This window comes from Lampris incognitus, chromosome 2 (assembly GCF_029633865.1).
Source record: "Lampris incognitus isolate fLamInc1 chromosome 2, fLamInc1.hap2, whole genome shotgun sequence".
In the NCBI taxonomy this organism is placed as follows: domain Eukaryota; kingdom Metazoa; phylum Chordata; class Actinopteri; order Lampriformes; family Lampridae; genus Lampris; species Lampris incognitus.
In genome coordinates, this window is record NC_079212.1 from 131498374 (window position 1) to 131518378 (window position 20005).

A 20005-nucleotide genomic window follows, 5' to 3' on the forward strand; every position below is an offset into this window, starting at 1 on the left:
ATCTTAGGTCCTCTGAATATGTTGCCGATCAGCCACTGCAGCCTTTGAACCTTGTGCCATATGACGGTAATTGAACTGACGGCATTTCAGATGTAACGAAATTGTTTTCCCTTTTCCAGAGAACTTCAAACGCTCGCTCCACGTCAACATGGCCATTCCTCAGTGTGGCGTGGATCAGCACAGATCAAACCATATGGTGGAGAGACAGAACCGGACAATACAATAGCCTTCGCCTCTTTGATATCTAAGCCCATGTTCTCAATATATAAATATTCCCTGTCTGTCTGTTCGTCTGTCTGTCTGTCTGTCTGTCTGTCTGTCTGTCTGTCTGTCTGTCTCTCTCTCCTTCTCTCTCTCTCTCTCGCTTTGTGTGTGTGTGTGTGTGTGTGTTTGTGTGTGTAATCTATTTTCAGCTCCAGGAAGGGTTAATTATGACCCCCTCAAAAATAAAAAGAAGAAGAGAGCGGAGCCGGAGTGTTTAGTGAAACATTATGTCAAGGCTCTGACAAGGAAATGAAATGTGCAACATCAATCAGCCTATGAGGACGGAGATCAAACGAGCCTCCACACTCCTGCATCTGGTTTTGTTTGGACAGCCTCACTTTTTTTCCCCTTCTCCCTGTCCTTTCTTCTCCTTTTCTTTTCCCTTTCTTATTCTTTTCCCATTCTCCGCTCACTCCCTTTTTCTCTCCGTTGTTCTGTGCAAAGGGCTGCGCCACGCCATTCCTGTTAGCCTACTCGGCCATTAGCTCATTTTTTCCATGATGGTGGCAAGGAGGCATGCTACGCTAAGGTAAACAGGCCCCAAGGTTAGCCCCGGCAGCAGCGGCTCTGCTGCCCCTCTGCAGAGATCCACTGTTTCCGCTGCTGTGCCCCGCAAAACCCCAAATTCTTATCCACTCAAGCCCAGATGTGACTTCGAGTTTTGATTAAAAAATGGGCACTAATGTAGATAGGGCTTCATGCAATTTAATTTTTCGGTCCTCTTCCCTGCTTTGATGGCCAGCTGAGTTTTGACGTCTGGGCTGATTAAATCCGAATGGTATTGAGCTACTTTCTATTGATCTTCCCTCTTCAGATGAAATACATACCAAAGCAATCATGGGGCTCATCAGGATCTCCACGACAGCATACTTTGGGGTCATTGAAATGAGCAGCCAATCACACCCACACGGCTGGACAGAACATTGTTGTAGCAGAATGACATGAGCGACATAGGGTTTAGTCACATTCGGTGAAAACTTGATCGGCGTATACTTGTCTTTATTTATTTTGATCTTTTTGTCTTATGTGCCTTTACGTTGCGTCCCTGGGCAGCATTTCGATCATTCTGATTGAAATTGAGCTTGGTTTGATAGCAAATGACGTGTCAGTGCTTTGTGAAAAAGTCACCAAGTGGGAAGTTTTAAATCTGAAAACAGTTATTAATGGCGCCGTGCTGCCATCAAAAAAGTATATGTTTTCAAAATTAGTGCAATGGAAAACCCCCATCTGACTGCTCTGTGATGATCCCTACATGAGTCATTAAAATCATGATGCATGAAGGTGTTACTGGAGACGTGTGCAATTGGTAGACCTATTTGGGATTTGTTGTTTCTTCCCTCAAACCTTGAGTAGCCAGTGTAGTGTTTTCTTTTGCCATTGGTTAAACAAATGACACCTTGGTTTGCTGTCCATAAGACGGCATGGAAAATTATGTTGTCCAACCTGAGAACGCTGTGTCACTGCTGACAATCCCTGCAGACGTTGCTTGCAGGCACAGTGCATGTTAGCCGTGCTGACTAGCTGCAGCCCCAGATGTGCCATTCCCCAGGGTCTGTGGTGTAGAGAGAGAACATATGTCAACTTCGCCAGAAGGCATGGATGGCACAATTAGCAGCTCTCTGACCTTACCAGGATGAGGTCACCAGGACACTGGGGTCAAGGCTTATTTAGGGTCCTCTCTGGGCTCTGTTGATGTCTACATGGCTTACAGGTCAAACATGGAGGAAAAGGATGGCTGGTGCGAAGGGTAAATTTCAAGTTGCTCACTATGCTGTTTATCAAGTGTATCTGGAAACTTGCATTCAGGTTATGAGTTGAATATTGAATAGTTATTACTTACAATTATTTTAAAATGTTTGGCAGCTGGTTTCAATCATCGGATACTGGTATGTCACGAATTTCCCATTTTTTTTATGACGATGTGAACCTTTCGAGAGAATATGCGCTTGCATAACCTCACATTTTATCTCTCTTACTCAAACACCACTATGGCTGAACAGCTTGAAGGATAATCCCTTTGGGGTTTTTAAGACTTCATGACTTGTCATGGTAAAATTTCCAACAGTGCATTTTGTAACCCAGATTTGACGTTTTTAAGGTTATCATTTCACTTATAAATCCCTTTCAATTTGTTAATCTGCATTATCTTCATTGAAGGAGGTCATGGGGGGGCTGATAGATCTGTTTTTATAATATCCAGTTAACAAAATATCATAGATAATGGCTGACAGATAACTGGCTCAACTTCTTCTTTTAAATTCGACCACAGAAAACCTTTATAGATTGTATTAAAACGTACGAGTCGTGATTTTCATGCATCCTTTCCAGTTTAGTTTTTCAGTGGCTGTACTATTGTCATTGTTATCATTTCTCCTTCTCATTGCAGTTTTATGTTCGATACGAGTTCTCAGTGAGCACAAACTTATTACACATCAATGCATTGTAACAATCGGTCAAAAAAAGTTCGAGCGATTGTTATATTTTTTCCTTCTTCCTTCATAATGAATTAATGAGAGACAATGCCGACAAGAGGGTGCGGACGAACGCCAGGCGAGTTCCAGCAGAAATCTGGATCCCATAAAGCGTCAGACATCTCCTGCAGCATTAGACACGGCGCTTCTTATTGGCTGTGGGGGCCACTTACCCCCTTCCTCTACCATCCACCCAGCTAACGCTCACTTCCTTCTTTCCTGCCTGCCCCAACCCAAAACCACGCCTAACTGAGCTTCGCTAAGCCAATGGGAACTGCCCAGACGTCCTGGGTCGGTGGACGGGTATAAAAAGGAACGAGGTGGACCAGCCCGTTAGATGGTTTGTTGTTGATCTGATTGTCAGGTTGAGATGGGACTGTAAGAGAAAGAAATTTAACAAGGTAACCCAGAGACAGGGCAGTTGTGACATTCAGTCTAATGGAGCTTCAGCAGCCATAAAACGTCTCTCCTTCTTTCTTTCTTGGAACGAAGGGAAGACATTTCCAGCTAGCTCACCAGGCCTGTACATTCCACAAGTGCCAAGAAGAGGAACCGAGGGAGAGAGAGACTAGATTGACAGCGTCCCGCCTTGGAAGAGTAAGGTAGAAGGTCTTAAGAGGGACGCTGCAATGCGAGAGGAGGTGTCCCACACCAACTCCCCCGAGGGGGGACTTGGGGCGAGTGAAGAGGAACTGGAGCGAGGGTCAAAGAAGGCCCTCCAACCAGTAACCCGAAAACGTTCCCCATACCCGAAGAAGGACACCCTTGGTCGGGCAGAGGAGACAGACACCGGCAGCCCCAACAGCCTGCTCCCATCTGGTCCAAAGAGGCTGAAGAAAAGCCCTTCGGCTGTGGTCTCATTGGCTCCAACATCACTAGGCCCTGGGCCGGAACAGCCCTATGAGGACCTGCACACTCAGCGTGTCATCGCCAATGTGCGAGAGCGTCAGCGTACTCAGTCTCTGAATGACGCCTTTGCCTCCCTACGTAAGATCATCCCCACGCTGCCGTCAGACAAGCTGAGCAAGATCCAGATCCTCAAGCTAGCATCGCGGTATATCGACTTCCTCTACCAGGTGCTGCAGAGTGATGAGATGGATGCCAAGCTGGCCAGCTGCAACTACCTGGCCCATGAAAGACTGAGCTATGCCTTCTCCGTGTGGAGAATGGAGGGTGCCTGGGCCATGTCCGCTAGCCACTAACTTCTCCCATCTAACCTTTCCCTGTCCTCATCCATATCCCCCTTATCTTTGTCTGTGTCTGTCTCTGCACGCAATCCTCTATTCCTAAACTCTATCAGATCCTCCCTTATGCTCCAACTTTAACCTTTTTACTCCAAATCTGGCCATACAGCTCATCTTTTATCTGTCTATACACACTGTAGTGCTGTAGCCAACTGTAGAGTACTCATCTTCTACACCTGACAGTAGTTTTAAGAGCTGCAGTTTTGTCTTTCTGGCTGTATCTGTTCCCCTCACCCTGGTTTCCCTCCATTTTTTCTCCTCCATTTCTGGTATTTTCTGCTTTCTGGCCTACAATTTAGCCCAATGCAACAAGCTGGTCCTGTGCAGCCCTTCAGGTATGGACCCGCCACACCAACATCCTCACACATAACTATGAGCACGCACACACACACACACACACACACACACACACACACACACACACACACGAGTGCACACATGACATATACACACATACACACACAGCTCTGTTGGAAGCACCTGAATATGTCATATAGTGGACTAGCAAATATTGATAATATATTGATTATATCAGAAAAAATTCAAACAATTTTGAACAAATAACACTATCACTACAAGTCTGTTAAATTTCAGAAAACTAAACTATTTAAAAATTTTTTTGAATAACTGTCCGAGTTGTCCTATGTATTTTGATTTTAACATTTAACTCGGCAGATGCTATTCTAGGGCTTGCATGAAGAGCACCTTATGGCAAATGTATACAAGTTTGAGAACGTGAATGTTTATTGTGTGTCTGTAAACAGTCCTGGTTACAGCGGGGAGATGCACGTAGCCGCATGTGCACACAGTTTGTGAAATTTAAAAATAAATATAGCAGCTTTGTTTCTACTCGACCGAACTGTTGGGAAATACAAAATATATTTCCTCGGTCGTCACAGCTGCGGTTCAGTTTTTGGTTAGATAATTGTAAAACCCAACAACCGACAGTGGCCCTTTCCCCCCCCTTATATTAATTTGTAGAACAACAATAATGAAGGAAAAAAAACCCTTCTGGTTTATATTATTTCCTTCAAGACTTTCAACCCGAGCTAGTAGGCAAACCATCGTATTTATGTGATAAGGCATTACATGTTTGTAAAGAGCGTGGGTTTAACTCCCAGGAAAACATGTTTAGAATTATGGCTAACTAGCATCTGTAATTTACTTTCATGTGACTATTCGGTATCCAGTTCCAGCTTAGAGGCATTTGTCAGACTCTGGATTGTGTTTACCATGTTCACCCGTCACATTTACTGTGTCAGTAGTGTCTTACTCTAAACAACCAAACAAGCTGTTAGACTTTCAGTTTATGTGTTTTTCTCGTTGTGTGAAGCTTGTTTCGCTGAGAGGGACTAGATAACGCCGATCCGGTTGTTGTTTACAACTTAGTTACACATCATTAGCCATCGCGAAGCAACAGCACATTTCACATTGTGGTGCTCAAGACGAGCACTTCGGTTTCGGTGCTTGGCAGACTGCTGATGTATGATTTCATTGTCTTAAGACAAGCGTGCATGTTTTCCCCCTGGGTTTCATCTGATAGACTCCGGCCAGGCTGCAATCATTTCCCCAGCCATCTAAACAGATGCTGGGGTCCTGCACAGGTAAACTGAGAATTAAAAAAAAAAAAAGGGGAAAAAGAAGGGAAAAAAGGAAACATCTCCCCCTTTCTCTCCCTCTTGCCCCTCCGCGTCCCTGAAGTCTTGCCCCTGCTCCTTGGGATCTTGTATCCAGTGTCGTGCAATCAAGCCCCGCCGGGGCCCAGACAAGCAGGAACCTTTAGATTGGAAACATTTGTGAGGCATTAGGAAGGTGTGTGTGCCCAGGGGGGGCATGAGGCATTGTGTGTGTGTGTGTGTGTGTGTGTGTGGGTGTGTGTCACTGTAAAGTACTTTTGTGTTGGTGTGTTCAATTACCTCTGCAGCAGCATGCACCAGGATGTGTCTATGTGTATGCATGCATGTGTGTGTGTGTGTGTGTGTGTGTGTGTGTGTGTGTGTTTATGTGTGTGCATATGTGCATGTATCTCCACAAGTAAACAGGAACATAGGCACAGATCAGTAAGATAAGTGTTTGAATGAAAGCACGAGGGGCTGAACTGTGATGCAGTTGGGTGCTCGAACAGTCATGGCCGACTCAGAGAGCAGCCTCCATGGGTCTGTCAGGGCACTGGTGAATCCTGACAACACATAATACTGGGGGAACATGGCGCTGGACGAAATACACAGCCACACACCAGATGAATCAAACCAAACACACAGGCAAATTTGCAGACATGCTCCCAACTTGACATTGGTTTACACACACACACACACACACACACACACACACACACACACACACACACACACACACACACACACACACATATATTGCACACACAGAGTAGGAAATGTCTTATGAAACATGCTCTTGCAGGTACTGTATTGCACATGTGGATGACAAACCTGCCAGTGCACTCTGATGAAGTTGGTCATTTCTCAGAATACTGTAGACAGTAACAGCCCCCCACACACTTCAACACTATCACTACATTTGCCAGACACTCTCACATATGTTCACCTACACAAAGTCGCAGGCCATGTGCACACACGCGCCAGGTGTTCCTCTCTGGGTTACTATTAAATCCTCCGTGGCCCCTGGAGCAGACTTTGAAGGTTCCCGTGATCTGGATGGAAACCCATGACCACTGCATTTGGAGTTGAGTGTCCTTGAGCACAGCTCTGTGGTTATTACCTCCCCTCCCCTCCCCTCCCCTCCCCCTGTTATCCTCTGATCTGCAGAGGCAACTGGAGAAAGTTGTAGAGAGTACGAAGCCTGCAATTGTCCTAAATGTCTGATGTCATGAGATGGCTAGGGACGGAGGAGATCTTCAAAGGTGAAATTACATGTGTGTGTGGTGTGCACATGGTGAAAGGTGCATCGTTTTTGTGCGCTAAAGAATTATGTGATGGAATGCACAAGTGTTAGTGTGTTGTATATATATATATGTGTGTGTGTGTGTGTGTGTGTGTGTGTGTGTGTGTGTGTGTGTGTGTGTATTTATGTGCAGATGTGCATACATGGAAGTGTGAATGTAGATTTGAACTTTTCCATCATCAAGTGCATGCAAAGCACATGGTGTGCAGTCTCTGCATGTACTTGCTTTTGCATTTTCTTGACCATGTAGTCAGAGTCAGTGGATGTGTGGTTAGGGATTTATAGCGTGAGAGGGCTGTTCTGTTTTAGCTGGCAAAAACAATCCACTCCTTTCTTGTTTATCCTCCAATCAAACCTCCTGTCACTGCTCTTTCCTCTCCTGGAACCCCTGGCTTTGCTGTTTGTGTATGCGTGTTTATATTTGTGTGTGTGTGTGCGTGTGTGCATGTGTGTGTGTTTTAGATTTTGGACCGACCAGCTGTTGGATGCCTTGCTATGCATATTAAATATCCACCTTTAACTTAAATCTGATCTTGGTGGGGCCAGATGCAAAGCCCTTTGCAGTCCATCTGCCCTTTAAAGGCTTGCAAATCGGTCACTCCTGTTCTGGGCTTCTGATGCTTATCCATATCTTCACTTTTAGAGGGTCGAGCTGTGCCGAGGGGCAGGTGGTGGTGGACGGGCTGTGTACGTAGGCGTGCGCTGGCGTCCGTCGTCTGCACATGCACGTGTACATACGTCTGTGCATGCACCTGTGTGCTAGTCTGCGTAATGTATGCGTGTACGAGTGTGTGTGTGTGTGTGTGTGTGTGTGTGTGTGTGTGTGTGTGTGTGTGTGTGTGTGTGTGTCTTTTAGGTTAGGCTCGCTCATACATCTGGAATGATAGAGCCTCGGAGGACACGTAAGCAGAAGCCCTGAGCAAAAAAAGCTGTGCGATGAAAATAGTATTCGGTCCACAATGCTCCTCGGCGGTTCCGATGTCTCTCGCTGGCCTAAGCGGCAAAATATGCAACGGACGGAACAAATCATCTTTGAAGTGTAGAAGGCGAGTCAAAGGACGCCTCGTGGGAGCAAACAAGACCTCGTGTGAAGGTTTTGCGCTTTCAAGACTCCGGTACCACATGCAGGCGTGCTTGCTCACAATGTGCACGTAACAAGTCCGACTGGCGTCGCCCTCGGTGAAAGACAGACGCAAACCCCGTTTACAGCTGGCTGCAGCGCGCCGACACAGTGTTGTGTTTGTTGTTGGGGAGGAAACATGCCATGTCCAGCAACTGACACTTACACGGTGTAGTGAAAGTCAAGCCATGGGGCAGTGTCCACAAACAGACTTTTGACTTCAGCTCACTGGACCTCTCTCTCTCTCTCTCTCTCTCTCTCTCTCTCTCTCTCTCTCTCTCTCTCTCTCTCTCTCTCTCTCTCTCTCTCTCTCTCTCTCTCTCTCTCTCTCTCTCTCTCTCTCTCTCTCTCTCTCTCTCTCTCTCTCTCTCTCTCTCTCTCTCTTCCCCCCCCCTCGCTCTCTGTTTGTCTCTCACACACAAACATGTGAAGCGTGGGAGGGAGCGCTGTAATTACGCACAACCGAGAATGCTCGAGAAGAAAGCGATGGAGCAGAGGTTAAGGCTTTACGGGTATTTTCCTACGTGCGCTAGGCACAATAAAACACAAAGGCCAATAAAAGACACACACTTGAACGCAACGCGCCGATCTCCTACCTGCAGAGGACGTTTCTGCCTTCCTTCCGAGTCCGTCCGTCCTCACGGCAGCCGTGTGATTTGAGTGACATTATGAACTGTCTCAGCCTCCATGGAGGGCAGAGGCCTTTGCAGCACTGTTGCTAACTGCTTGTCTCTTTACGTTTCTCCTCTCTCTAGAAAAATGACCCAAGGACAATTGTAGGCATCCCCAAAGAAGAAACCCGCTCCTGACCCAAATGACATCCCCTGAGCAGAGATGGCACCCTTCATCTAAAAACAAACAAACCAACCGAACCAAAGCCCCAAAAAAATCCCTTTCCTTTCTTTATGGACTGGAAACACCTACTGGTTAAAGGACGCGAAGGTGTTGTCTCTGTGGCGTGAGCGTAAATAGACTTTCTGACTAGGTGTTTTTGAAACACTGAATATGTAAGGCAGACATGGTAGTCGAGAGACAAGACGTTAAAAAAAACCCCAACAGCTGGCCTGAAGAAAACGATAGCACACACGTGCGCTGGCGTGAACGCCGCCGTAGGTAACCGGGGTAACAAATCACCCCGTTTTACAGCCCTCCGAGCGGGACGGGGCGCTGCCAGAGGAAAATTAAAAATGACTAATGATAATTATGCAGAGACTGAAACAGGGCGGTCACAGACAATGAATGTTTACAGCTAAGATGCGAATAAGCTAATCGCTCTGGCTCTCAAAAACGCCCGTCTTGTGGGCAGGGGAGCGCACGAGAAACCTTATGCAAATTTTCTGCTTTTGTACTGTAGTAGCTGCACAGCTTCCTGTGTGCTGTTGTGTTATGTTGTGTTGTGTTGTTTTTGGTTTTTTTTTTACAGTGAGTCTGTCTGTGAAATTAGCATACGCACACTGTATTGTGCAAACTACATATTCATTATCTTCGCTTTACCTGATGGAAATGTTTGATGGTAAAATATCTTGGTACATCATAAACCACTGATCTTTGCTCACCCAGTAACCTAGTTATGAGTCTTTTCCATGTTTGGTACTCAGTTGATGGATTTATTAATAATGCATTCTGAAGACAGCCACATTGTATTTCTGTAAATAAAACAAGTTTAGTATTTACCACAGTTCTGAGAATTCGTTCTTGGCAAGTTTTGTGCTGTGACACATGCTCGGTCAATGGATTACACATTTAAAAACGTGAAGAAGTTCTTTGTGAAAATGTGTAAAATTATGAGGAAGTTATTACTGCTGGAGTCAAAACATAGTGTGATTGCTTGTTGAATCTGTCTTTTTTTGTGGCACCTGCTTCTGGTAATCGTCATTAAGAGAGCTCCTGTGGATAATAAAATGTGCAAGTGCAAAAGGTTTAGTCGGTAACCTATTTATTACCATATGCACAGAGAGCCATGGCACCCTTTGCATAATAGACAACCATCCATGATTTAAAACAAACAAACAAAAACACCAAGTTCCCCAACTATGGATTCAATAAAAGCTACATGTCGCAACAAATTATGAGTTAAAAAACCGCACACTTCCAATTTCAATTCTGCGATATCCAAGGAAAGAGTAAGTAGATTGAAGAAGTGAGTGAATATCATTTTCCTTTATTGAGGAAAACAAAATAGTAGAAAGGAAAGGGGCTGTCAAAACCCCAGGTATATACATCACATAGAAAAAGAAAGAACGGATCACAAATAAAGATTCACATGGCCTGCAGCTTTAATAAAAGGTCCAGTTTGTTAAGGCCACTTTTCACACAGGTTGATCAGAATGAGAAGCTCAAAGCATGTGGGGCAATGTGTGTACTTTGGTCACTAGCTACATGCTCTATATATATATATATATATATATATATGGTCAATTCTTGAAGGCACAAATATGAAAAAGAATACAATTGTGTTAAGGAAAGAAACACCCAGAAAAAAACAACAACATATATTCAAGGCATTTCCATAACGTTTCTCTCAAAAAAAATAAACCCACAAAATTAAATTAATAAAATACAATGGCATAATATGGACCCTAAATCTTGAAGGACTTTTTGTAAGGGATAGAGACTTCATAACGATTCCTGTGTTCCCTTACTGGTCTTTTCATGTCACGCTGTCAGTATGCCACAACAGACTGCACAGGTCTTTGGTTGCACATGCAAGGCCCCGACATAAAGAAAGAAAAATATCAAAGTAATTACAAAATTAGCCTATAGCACCGTCGAGATCATCAAGACATGCAAAGGGGACTGCAAAGACTTAAGAATTTTTTTTTGGGGGGGGGCATTTATAAATATAAGGCATGTTAGTTTCATGAAGAAAAAAAAATTAGTTGTTTACATATCCTTTAAGTGCCTTTGGTGATACTCAACTGTTTGGATAAGAAATAAAACCATCACAAACTCTGGAGATGCTCTGAAGTTTTTTAAGCCATGCCAGTCCATAGCTGGCACCTTGTTCTCATTAGCGTCGGCTGTACGCAACCTGTGTTCATTTGCACTGTATGGACATTATCATTATTATTATTACTACATCCTATCTGTTAACATGGGACTTTGGTCCAGAGAGCGAAACATCCCTGAAATGGACAGTAAACAGAAAGGCACAAGGTCGATTGTGTGAACAAAGATTCGCTCACTTGTCTTTGTTATGGCAGAGTAAAATCTATGAGAAGTTTACAAAATACAGCAGGAATGCTCATCCACAGGTTGAAACACTGGTCCATTTAAAAAGCATCGTCAAAAAGAGGAATTTAACACATAATCTGTCCGATTCCCATTATGATCGGGCGTTGTAAGTGCACTTGTCTTTAGCACGAGGCTGTTGTAGACCTAATAAATACAAAAGACCAGTATCTAAGCTGTTGCTATCCAAGGTCAGTATTCAGGCCCAGCTCAAATCGAAACACCAAAATGAAGAAGAATGACTCGTTCCAAACAGGATCTGGATCGCTGACCTGCAACTTCTTGGATAAAGTCATTGCTGTTTGGTGTTACATACTGTATGAAAAGCACCAGTCAGAAATGATCACATGTATTCAAGGTATCATCGATATCTTCCATTACTGCCTTCCATGGAAAGATTCCCATGCAGGGACTTTTCTGCATTATGCCCGCTCTTTCTGTCGCCCACATTCAGTCCATTTCTGTGACACTCCAGTGGCTAAATCCATGAGCTGTTCATCGTGGCTAGTGCCACAAATGTCATTCATTCACCTACAGATCGCTTTGTCCTCTTTTGTCCAACACAGAGTGAAAACAATGACCGCAGAAATCTGGGATTTTACTGCATGTTCTCCTCAGGAGACAAAAAAAGAAAATCTGAACATATCAAAAAAAAAAAAAAAATACATGAAACATATGTATTGCAGGCAAACTGCTGCTTCACTTCTGCTGGCTTCAAAAATAAACACGAGAAGGAAAAAAAAAACGCGTCGACATTCAAAATTAAGTATGTCATTAGCAAAATGTATGCATACTAAAAAGAGCTTAAAATGAGCAAAAACAAAAGGTTTCTTTGTCTACCTTGGAAAAAAACCACAACATGGATGTTTCTGCAACCTACAAATTAAGATTGTTCAAATTCACATTACAGAACGTACAGTGCAAAACAAATAGAAAAAAACTGATATTTTCCTTCACTGCATTCTTTGTCACCAATGGACTAATGATATCATGGTTAAGTGCAGTGAGTATATCTGCCCTCCTTCATAGGCACTTCCTGCGGGGAGATCTTCCTCTCCAAGTAGCCAAGGGGACCTTTGACTCCGGGCATAGTCACAATGGTCCAAATACTCACAAACAAGCTCTGCAGCTTCATTTCAAAGGGGAAGTCTTTGAGTAGAGGACTTTCTCAGGTTTCTTCAAGCTAAGTCAAGTTGCTTGCTCCCAAAGGTGCCCAAGAATTAAGATCCTTCATTAATCTGTTTCTGGTCCTTTTACTTTTCAACATCTCCCACTTCATTACTTGATGCCCCATGTGGGAGATGTATGGAGAACCATCACAGGAATTATAGGAGCAGTCTCGCCAGCATGTCCAGGTAAACAGTCACCGGCGTGTACTTCTGGAGGCAGGTAAGAGATGACAGTAAGACCAGTAGCAACACAGATGGAGGTGGCTGAGTTTGTGTGAGGCTTCTTTACAGTGGTTAAACTGTGGAGGGCATCTGGTTCCAGTGATGTGGTTACGTGTGTGTGTGTGTATTCATGTGTGTGCGTCCCCATGTCTGTGTGTGCATGTGCGCCGTTATTTTCTTGAAGTTATTTTATGTGCAGTTTTCTCTACATGGAGTCAGTGTCTCTCTCCAGTACTTCGTCAGGATGTTCTCTTTTAAAAAGAGAAGAGAAACTTATCAGCCACATCCCATATATAGATTCAGGCACAACAGTAAACACTTTGGGATCGCGTAATTAACTGCAAACGTTTGCACGCCCTAAGACTGGGTAGTATAAAACCTAGAAAGACAGGTGGCGAGTTTATCAAACCATAGGGTACACTATTACTGTAATACAGCATCATTTATATTATTCGGTTTACTTGGAAAGCAACAGGTATAGACACACTGCTCAGCGTATCAGGTGGACGGCTTTGCTTAATATCACATCTGTTTTCGGTCTGTGTGTTGGCTTCTGTTACCTGTCTGGCGAGAGGACTCCAACAGATAGAGAGGCCAGGGCGCTCACAGCCTCGCTGTCAGAGTCCCGCCTCAGCCTCAGTCTCTGGGCCTGCACGTAGGATAAATCCACTGTGGAGACCAAGGGCTTCACACTCTGCCAATATTTACCTGGAGGAAGGAATGGAAAAGCGGAGAGAGGGCACAGAGACAGAGAGAGAGGCATCAGAGCAATGTTCTGGGGGCGTTTGAAAACACCTGTGCTGTACACAGAACCATATCTGCTGGCCATCTCTGTGTGAGGCTTGTTTACCGTGGCAGTGAAATCAGGGAGATGTACACAAAGGCAATAAACTGGAAAGGGAAATCTAGACGCTTCCCCAGCAAGGCAACGCAGCTGATTGTGTGACTTGACAATCAATAAACAACCGCTACACGGTCCAGCGGTGACGGCTGGTGTGTGAAGATTCTGGCTAGCTCATCCGGCAAGCTCGTGCACCGCTACAAAGACGAACCCGTTGCAGCGCTCCTTTCGCTAAAATGTGTCCTCTCGCCTTTGTGGACCCGCCGAATTTGTGTTTCCAATGCACGCACACAGAGAGAAAAGGAAAGAGCAAATAACGGCTTCACTCATCAATATCTTCAATTGATTTTGAAATATAATTGATTATTTGAATATCACCCTTGATGTATGTTCTCTTAACAGAACTGAGCTTTATTGTATGTTCTTAAACATGACATCATTCAAAAGCGTGGCTTGTTTGTTTGATCTGGATATAGTAAGTCAAGTTCTGGCAGTCGCCGAGGCGATACTGGTCTGTGGTCATTTAGCGCAAGTTATAACCAGAAACATATCTGTCAAAATGTTACAACACTAAAGGCAATGCTCTGAATATTTTTTAACTATATTCAATAATCTATACTGTCAAAGTAACAAATTTCAAGACTTATGCATTCTTTGCACGTGAGGGAGAGCATCGATCAGTCCATGTGCACTGTAGCAAGAGTTTATCAGTGTGTTTATGTGTGTGTGTGTGTGTGTGTGTGTGTGTGTGTTCACACGTGTGTTGTAAGTACGCATCCCCCATATATTTTTCCTAAGGCCTAAATTATGGGCTTAACATTCTTGTGGTTTTGCAAATATTTTTAATTAATCTAATTGGATTGGGATAACATTTGTGTGCAATCAGGAGGGGATGTTGTGAAGGTCGTGTGCCAGAGGAGTGTTTGAAGATAATTGGAGCCAGGGTGGCCGTTTATGCATGTGAGAGCGAGTGTGTGAGAGCGAGTGTGTGTGTCCGTCCAGTCAAACAGAGGGCTGCAGGAGAAATGGTAGCACAGGATGGGAAGGAGAGGTGGTTTGTGAGCAGTAGCAAAGCAGAGAAAGAGGAAGAGAGATACCTCGCTAATTAGAGGTATAAAAACAAAAAACAGGAGGGCGAGAGCATTTTAAATAGTGATAAAAAGTGTAAAAAGAGGAGTGCCAAAAAGCGGTACAGCAGGTGAATGAGGGAGAGAAAGAAAAAAGGAGACAGACTGATAGCGAGAACAGAAAGAGTGGCTGAGACAAAAAAAGCTGAGTGTTTACAGGTTTTAGAGGAAAGGAGCAACACACAAGTGACTATGTTTACATTCGCACAACAATCTCATTGAGGTCTGAATACAACAACTGTCTGATTTAGCATTTTATGAGTTGCGCGGGGAAAAAAAAAGTCTCTTCTCCATTGCAGTTTATATGCAATGGAGCGTGGACCGAATAACGGTGATTAATGTTAAACGTCCCCTTTGCAGCACGCCCTTAATGTCCCCCTCTGTGCAACTTTCTCCCCTGTTTTTAAAGCCACAGCCAGGATTTTTGTTGTGACCATATCAATTCAGTCAAAATATTAAACATGAGCACAGTTTCAGGCTCATGATATTCTTTACAAGTCTCAGCCCAAAAGGCTGAGACTTGTAATTTTTTTTCATTAATTTTTCTATAAAAACAAATACTTCTGCAACATCAGAGGAGGGCTGTGCTGTCAAATTGTGACAAATGTCAGAAAGTGTTGCAAAAACCGCAGCTGGGAGCAACAGTTCAACTGAAGTAAGGTGTTGACATGTCTAAACAGCCTTTAAATAACCCGGCTAATTATCCCAATACTTCACCTTTTAATCGAAATATGTTTAGTCTGGCTGAGACCTTATTTGGTTTACTATTTGGGCTACATGCAGTAATAAAAAAACAGTTACATGGTCATGTGGGTCATGTCTTAATTATAATATAATATTACTCAAGATAATATCTGAATTTCAGTGTGCATGTAGTTAGTTATGCGGCGGTGTGTACAGTCAACTTACTCAAACGTCAGACCCTTTCAGGTGCGTCTGAGAAAGCAGACATAGGTAGCTTGGGTGTGGCACTAAGCAAATGGCCTACATCCATGTGATACTATGCAATTATTTGAGTTTCTTTATTGATACATGCAGGGACTACTGAAGAATTTGAATGCATGCAGGGGTTTAATTATTCTGAATGGCCGCTATTCCAGAGGGCCCCGGTTGTATAGGGGCCCCGGTTGTATAGGCTGCATTGTACAGACATACACTGTAGATCTGACATTATGTCTTACCCTGAACCTGGATGATTCTTTGGAGGGACAGAACAGCGTTGGCACAGGGCCTCTGGTTCAAGACTGACTGGGATAGGGGCTCCACCTGGAAAACAACCCAAAGACCCAGTGGTGAGAGGAATTTAAACCCACACACTGCAAGTGCATATACACAGAGACAGACACAAACACAGACAACCCCCGTATCATCCTAGTTTCCACCTCTCTCTCATGACACACCCGTGCAATGACGCGCATGCGAAAAATGCCAATTCATTCCCAAACTACACAGGTCTCTCACCTCCATGCCCAGCAGGGCGCTGACACAGGCTTCGGAGGCATCACAGATGGCAGTGAGGTCATGCCCCCCTTCCAGGGCCAGGACCACCCTTCCCCCGGCCAGAGACATCAGCTGGCGGGTCAGGAAGCCAAAACCTGAGGGAGACAAACAAAACGCAAATGAGGGAGGTGGAGCCGTCATTCTTTTCAGATTAGCACTTCCAAAGAAGGCAATTATTCTTCACAGTTTTTGTCTTTGTGTAAAATTGAGAGACTCACAAAGAGAAACATCCATAGATGTATGTGTGTGTGTGTGTGTGTGTGTGTGTGTGTGTGTGTGTGTGTGTGTGTGTTTGTGCGAACAAGCACATGGTAATAATGTATGTAGTCTATGATTGAGTGAAAAGCCTCTTGGGGCTTATTGAGCCTTACACTTGGCTGAGACCCTGTAGCCTCCCAATGGGGCTGGATGTCCTTCGACAGCATCAAAGCCAGCCGACACCAGCACTACGTCAGGGGAAAACTCATGGGCAATAGGCATCACCACCATTCTGAGGGAAAAGAGAGAAAACAACAATATGTAGAACTTATGGGCCATAAACATTGTCACTAATACACTTCCAACTTTTCATCATGGTTTCCTTGGCTCACGGAGGAGCAATAACATTATGTGCATTTAAACAAGCAAAGAGCACAAAAAGCAGCAGAAGAATTTAATAAAATGTAAACTCTTTAATTCCTACATTTTTTTCCTATAGGTGTGAGCAAATTTGTGATGAAAAAAAAACCACCTTCATTTTATGAGACAATATGTTATTACTAAGCTTTATAATGTCAAATACCAGCACAGTGGATGAAAGTTAATAAGAGGATGTGAAATGTTTCCCATAACAAAGGACTATAATTTTATTTCTGGGCAGAGTTGTGGTAGTTGTAGAGGTTTTGCATTCACTGGCTATGTGCCAGTCCCTCTATGGTGTCGCCATTTCAACAAAATGGCAATAGTGGTAATGAGATGATGGAAAGGTTACAAAATTGACAACAGAATATATGTCAGGATCAAGCAATTTAAAGAACAACATTAAATCTTTCCCTAAATTTGATAAATTCAATTTACCATTCAAGTTATCACTTTACTCATATAGTATGATGTGAAAATGTCTGACAGTGGTTAGTTCAGTAGTAGCAGACACACGTATTGTAGCACTTCATGATATTCTAATTGCACATTGTTTCATACACTGAAAACTAAATACATTGTATCAAAGTTTACAAAAGATAGATCCTTTTGACAAATTCGCTATTGTTCAATGGCCATGTGTAGAACACTGCAGCTGTGTGGGGAAGTGCTAAGGTATGTCTGTGTGTAATTGTTTGAATATGAGACTGGGTACTGCTGAAAAATAAGCAAACATGTCCAGCAACACATCTCTGACTCAATACAAATTATTTCGTGATCAAAATTCAAGCCAGTCTAAATAGCACAACTACAAGTAGGGGACAAGGCCTGGTAACTTTCCTCACTATCTACAGGTGAGTGACAGCAGAAGATAAAATAAGTGCCTGAATAAATCTGGACTATGACGCCTAAACGAATAATCCCCTCTACTCTTTTGGAACCACTTCCCTTGCTCCTCTTTTCGCTTCCTCTCCTCTCCTGCTGCCATTGATTTAGCAAGCGTGCACGGTCCATGCCGAGTTTGATTCCTCTCTCTCTCTCTCTCTCTCTCTCTCTCTCTCAGGGCGGCAGTTCAAAGGCGTTTGTGAACCGTCTGGTTCCTATTAGGAGCTCGTCCCTCTTCTCACGTCACTGACAGCCAGCCATCTGGGATCCATTGAGCTTAATTACGCCGCCTTTGGATTCCCTAACAATGCACCCCCTACCTCCCTCCTCCTCCTCCCCTCCTCCCCACCCTGAACACCCCCCCCCATCTCTGCACACACCGCCAGCTCTTGTGCCCCCTCGGAAATGCACAATGTAATATGAGTATGCACAAACTTGTGTGCACCAGCCCCAAAATACATAGGTGCAATTTTACATTCACATGCACCTCTTGTACCAGTGGGTGTGACACACCTGTGCTGTGCTAGTGATGACTATACTGACATTCCTACTGTCCAAAAAATTCTCACTCTGAAGTGCATGTGTGTTTGCTCAAGTGTGTGTGTGCATCATGTCATGACGCTCCTTTTCATCCCAATTGAGACGTCTTTTGACTGTATGTCAGTTCCATCGCTTTCTACCAACTTATTTTCCGCTGCCTAATAGGCACCCAAGAAAACAGAGACACATCATCGTAAGCCACATGCTGGCCTTACTTTTTGTTCCATCCTAAAGAAAGAGAGTCTGGAAAGGGCCGACCTAATCTAAATCACTTCAATTGAATTACGGGGCTGGCACCAGAGAAGGTACTCATTGCCTAAACATGGATTCATGATGCATTAAATTTAGTATGTATAACGTTATGCCCCTATTCACACTGGCTCTCATCCATAAGACAGCAACAGATGCTGACAGGGAAAATCATCATTCAAAGCAAAGTTAGGTTTATATTTTTTATAGAAACTCTTTGTTGGTTACGTCTTATGTCTACGATGTTAAATATTATTTAACCAAGTGCCATGCTGAAATTTTGGCAATTCAAACGAGGTCAATAGGACACAGTTTTGCAGGGTAATTAACTGAGCAAGTTTTAGATATCAAAATATTTGCCATTGCCAAATCCTGACTGAACATCACCAAAACCAGACCCCTGCTAAGAGTCGGACCAGCGGTTCCCCAGTTAGCATCCAGTGTATCAATAAACACTGATCTGTGTTACTGAGCTGGTCTATGGGAGTCCATTGGTTATAAGAGAATGAGTTAGCCCGCTAGCATCTTTCCCTTGACGAGGGGCCACCCATTGTGTGTACTGTATGCAGCACCATGCAGACCTCACATACTGTTTAATTGTCTGGTGGGGAGCCAGTATTGCTGACAGAAACACTCAGAGTTCATTATGCCACACACCAGACCCACATCGTACACATTCAGGGATGTATCGGGAATGAAAAAAAAAAAAAAAACGCACAGCAAGAGCAAATGTGCATCTTCACGGTACATCGGAATAGTTTTACGCCATTACATGAAGAATCTGTGTGAAATTATTACTGATATGATGTCCTAGGTAAGTCTGGATATGGACTCATGGAAAGCCATGGGCCAGAGTACAGCAACTCAAACACAAATCAATTTGTATATACATGCGTCTGTACATTATGTGCTCTAAAAAGAGCCTCATGGAGAAAAGAAAAGGTCATACCTGAATGCTGCCAGATACTCTGCATCACCCATGGGAGGGTCCAAACCCCCTGTCCATGCCACGTTCACACTGAAGCCCTCCCCTGCACCAACACCCACCTGGACAGAGAGAGAGAGAGAGAGAGAGAGAGAGAGAGAGAGAGAGAGAGAGAGAGAGAGAGAGAGAGAGAGAGAGAGAGAGAGAGAGAGAGAGAGAGAGAGAGAGAGAGAGAGAGAGAGAGAGAGAGAGAGAGAGAGAGAGAGAGAGAGAGAGAGAGAGAGAGAGAGAGAGAGAGAGAGAGCAAAGATTCTTTCATTTCCATTAGTCTTCATGGTTTATTACATGCGTATACTTTGGAAGGCCATGATAAATGTTCCCGTCTTCCCATCTCTGTCTTTTATGTTATCACATTGAGGCTTGCTGAAAGTTGGGCAGTTCCACAGATTTGTGTCAAATGTTCACAAATTCAGAACCCCAATTGCAAAAGTAGCATTGCAGCAATTGAGAGAAAACGACTGCATCTCTTTTTAACCAACACAAGGGAGTGATTACGATTTCTAAATGAAAGACGGATGACTATTAATTCAACACCCCTGTTCCTCCATTTTGATTTTTGATACAGTTTGTCAAATGGGCTTATAAATCACTCAGAGCCACAACAGAGCTACACCCAAATA

The 20005-nt window shown here is 43.8% G+C and overlaps 2 protein-coding genes across 4 annotated transcripts in view; one reads left to right on the forward strand and one right to left on the reverse strand.

Annotated features, from left to right (window-relative positions):
* Positions 1–3095: 3095 nt before the first annotated feature.
* twist3 lies at positions 3096–3937 on the forward strand. Its single transcript, XM_056273704.1, has one exon. It carries the CDS (start codon positions 3365–3367, stop codon positions 3935–3937), a length of 573 nt encoding a protein of 190 aa, XP_056129679.1. The 5' UTR covers positions 3096–3364.
* Positions 3938–12536: 8599 nt separating this feature from the next.
* Positions 12537–20005, reverse strand: part of LOC130107219 (histone deacetylase 7-like) — a 46464-nt gene continuing 38995 nt past the window's right edge. For 2 of the 3 annotated variants that reach the window (XM_056273701.1, XM_056273702.1), the window contains exons 20-25: positions 19350–19447; positions 16480–16598; positions 16070–16203; positions 15790–15874; positions 13201–13348; positions 12754–12891 (exon numbers count right to left, since the gene is read on the reverse strand). In XM_056273701.1, the coding sequence (XP_056129676.1) occupies positions 12846–12891; positions 13201–13348; positions 15790–15874; positions 16070–16203; positions 16480–16598; positions 19350–19447 (630 nt within the window). In that variant the 3' untranslated portion in view covers positions 12754–12845. Of the gene's footprint in view, positions 12629–12753; positions 12892–13200; positions 13349–15789; positions 15875–16069; positions 16204–16479; positions 16599–19349; positions 19448–20005 lie in introns of those variants that run through there. The other variant, XM_056273703.1, reaches the window with a different exon arrangement.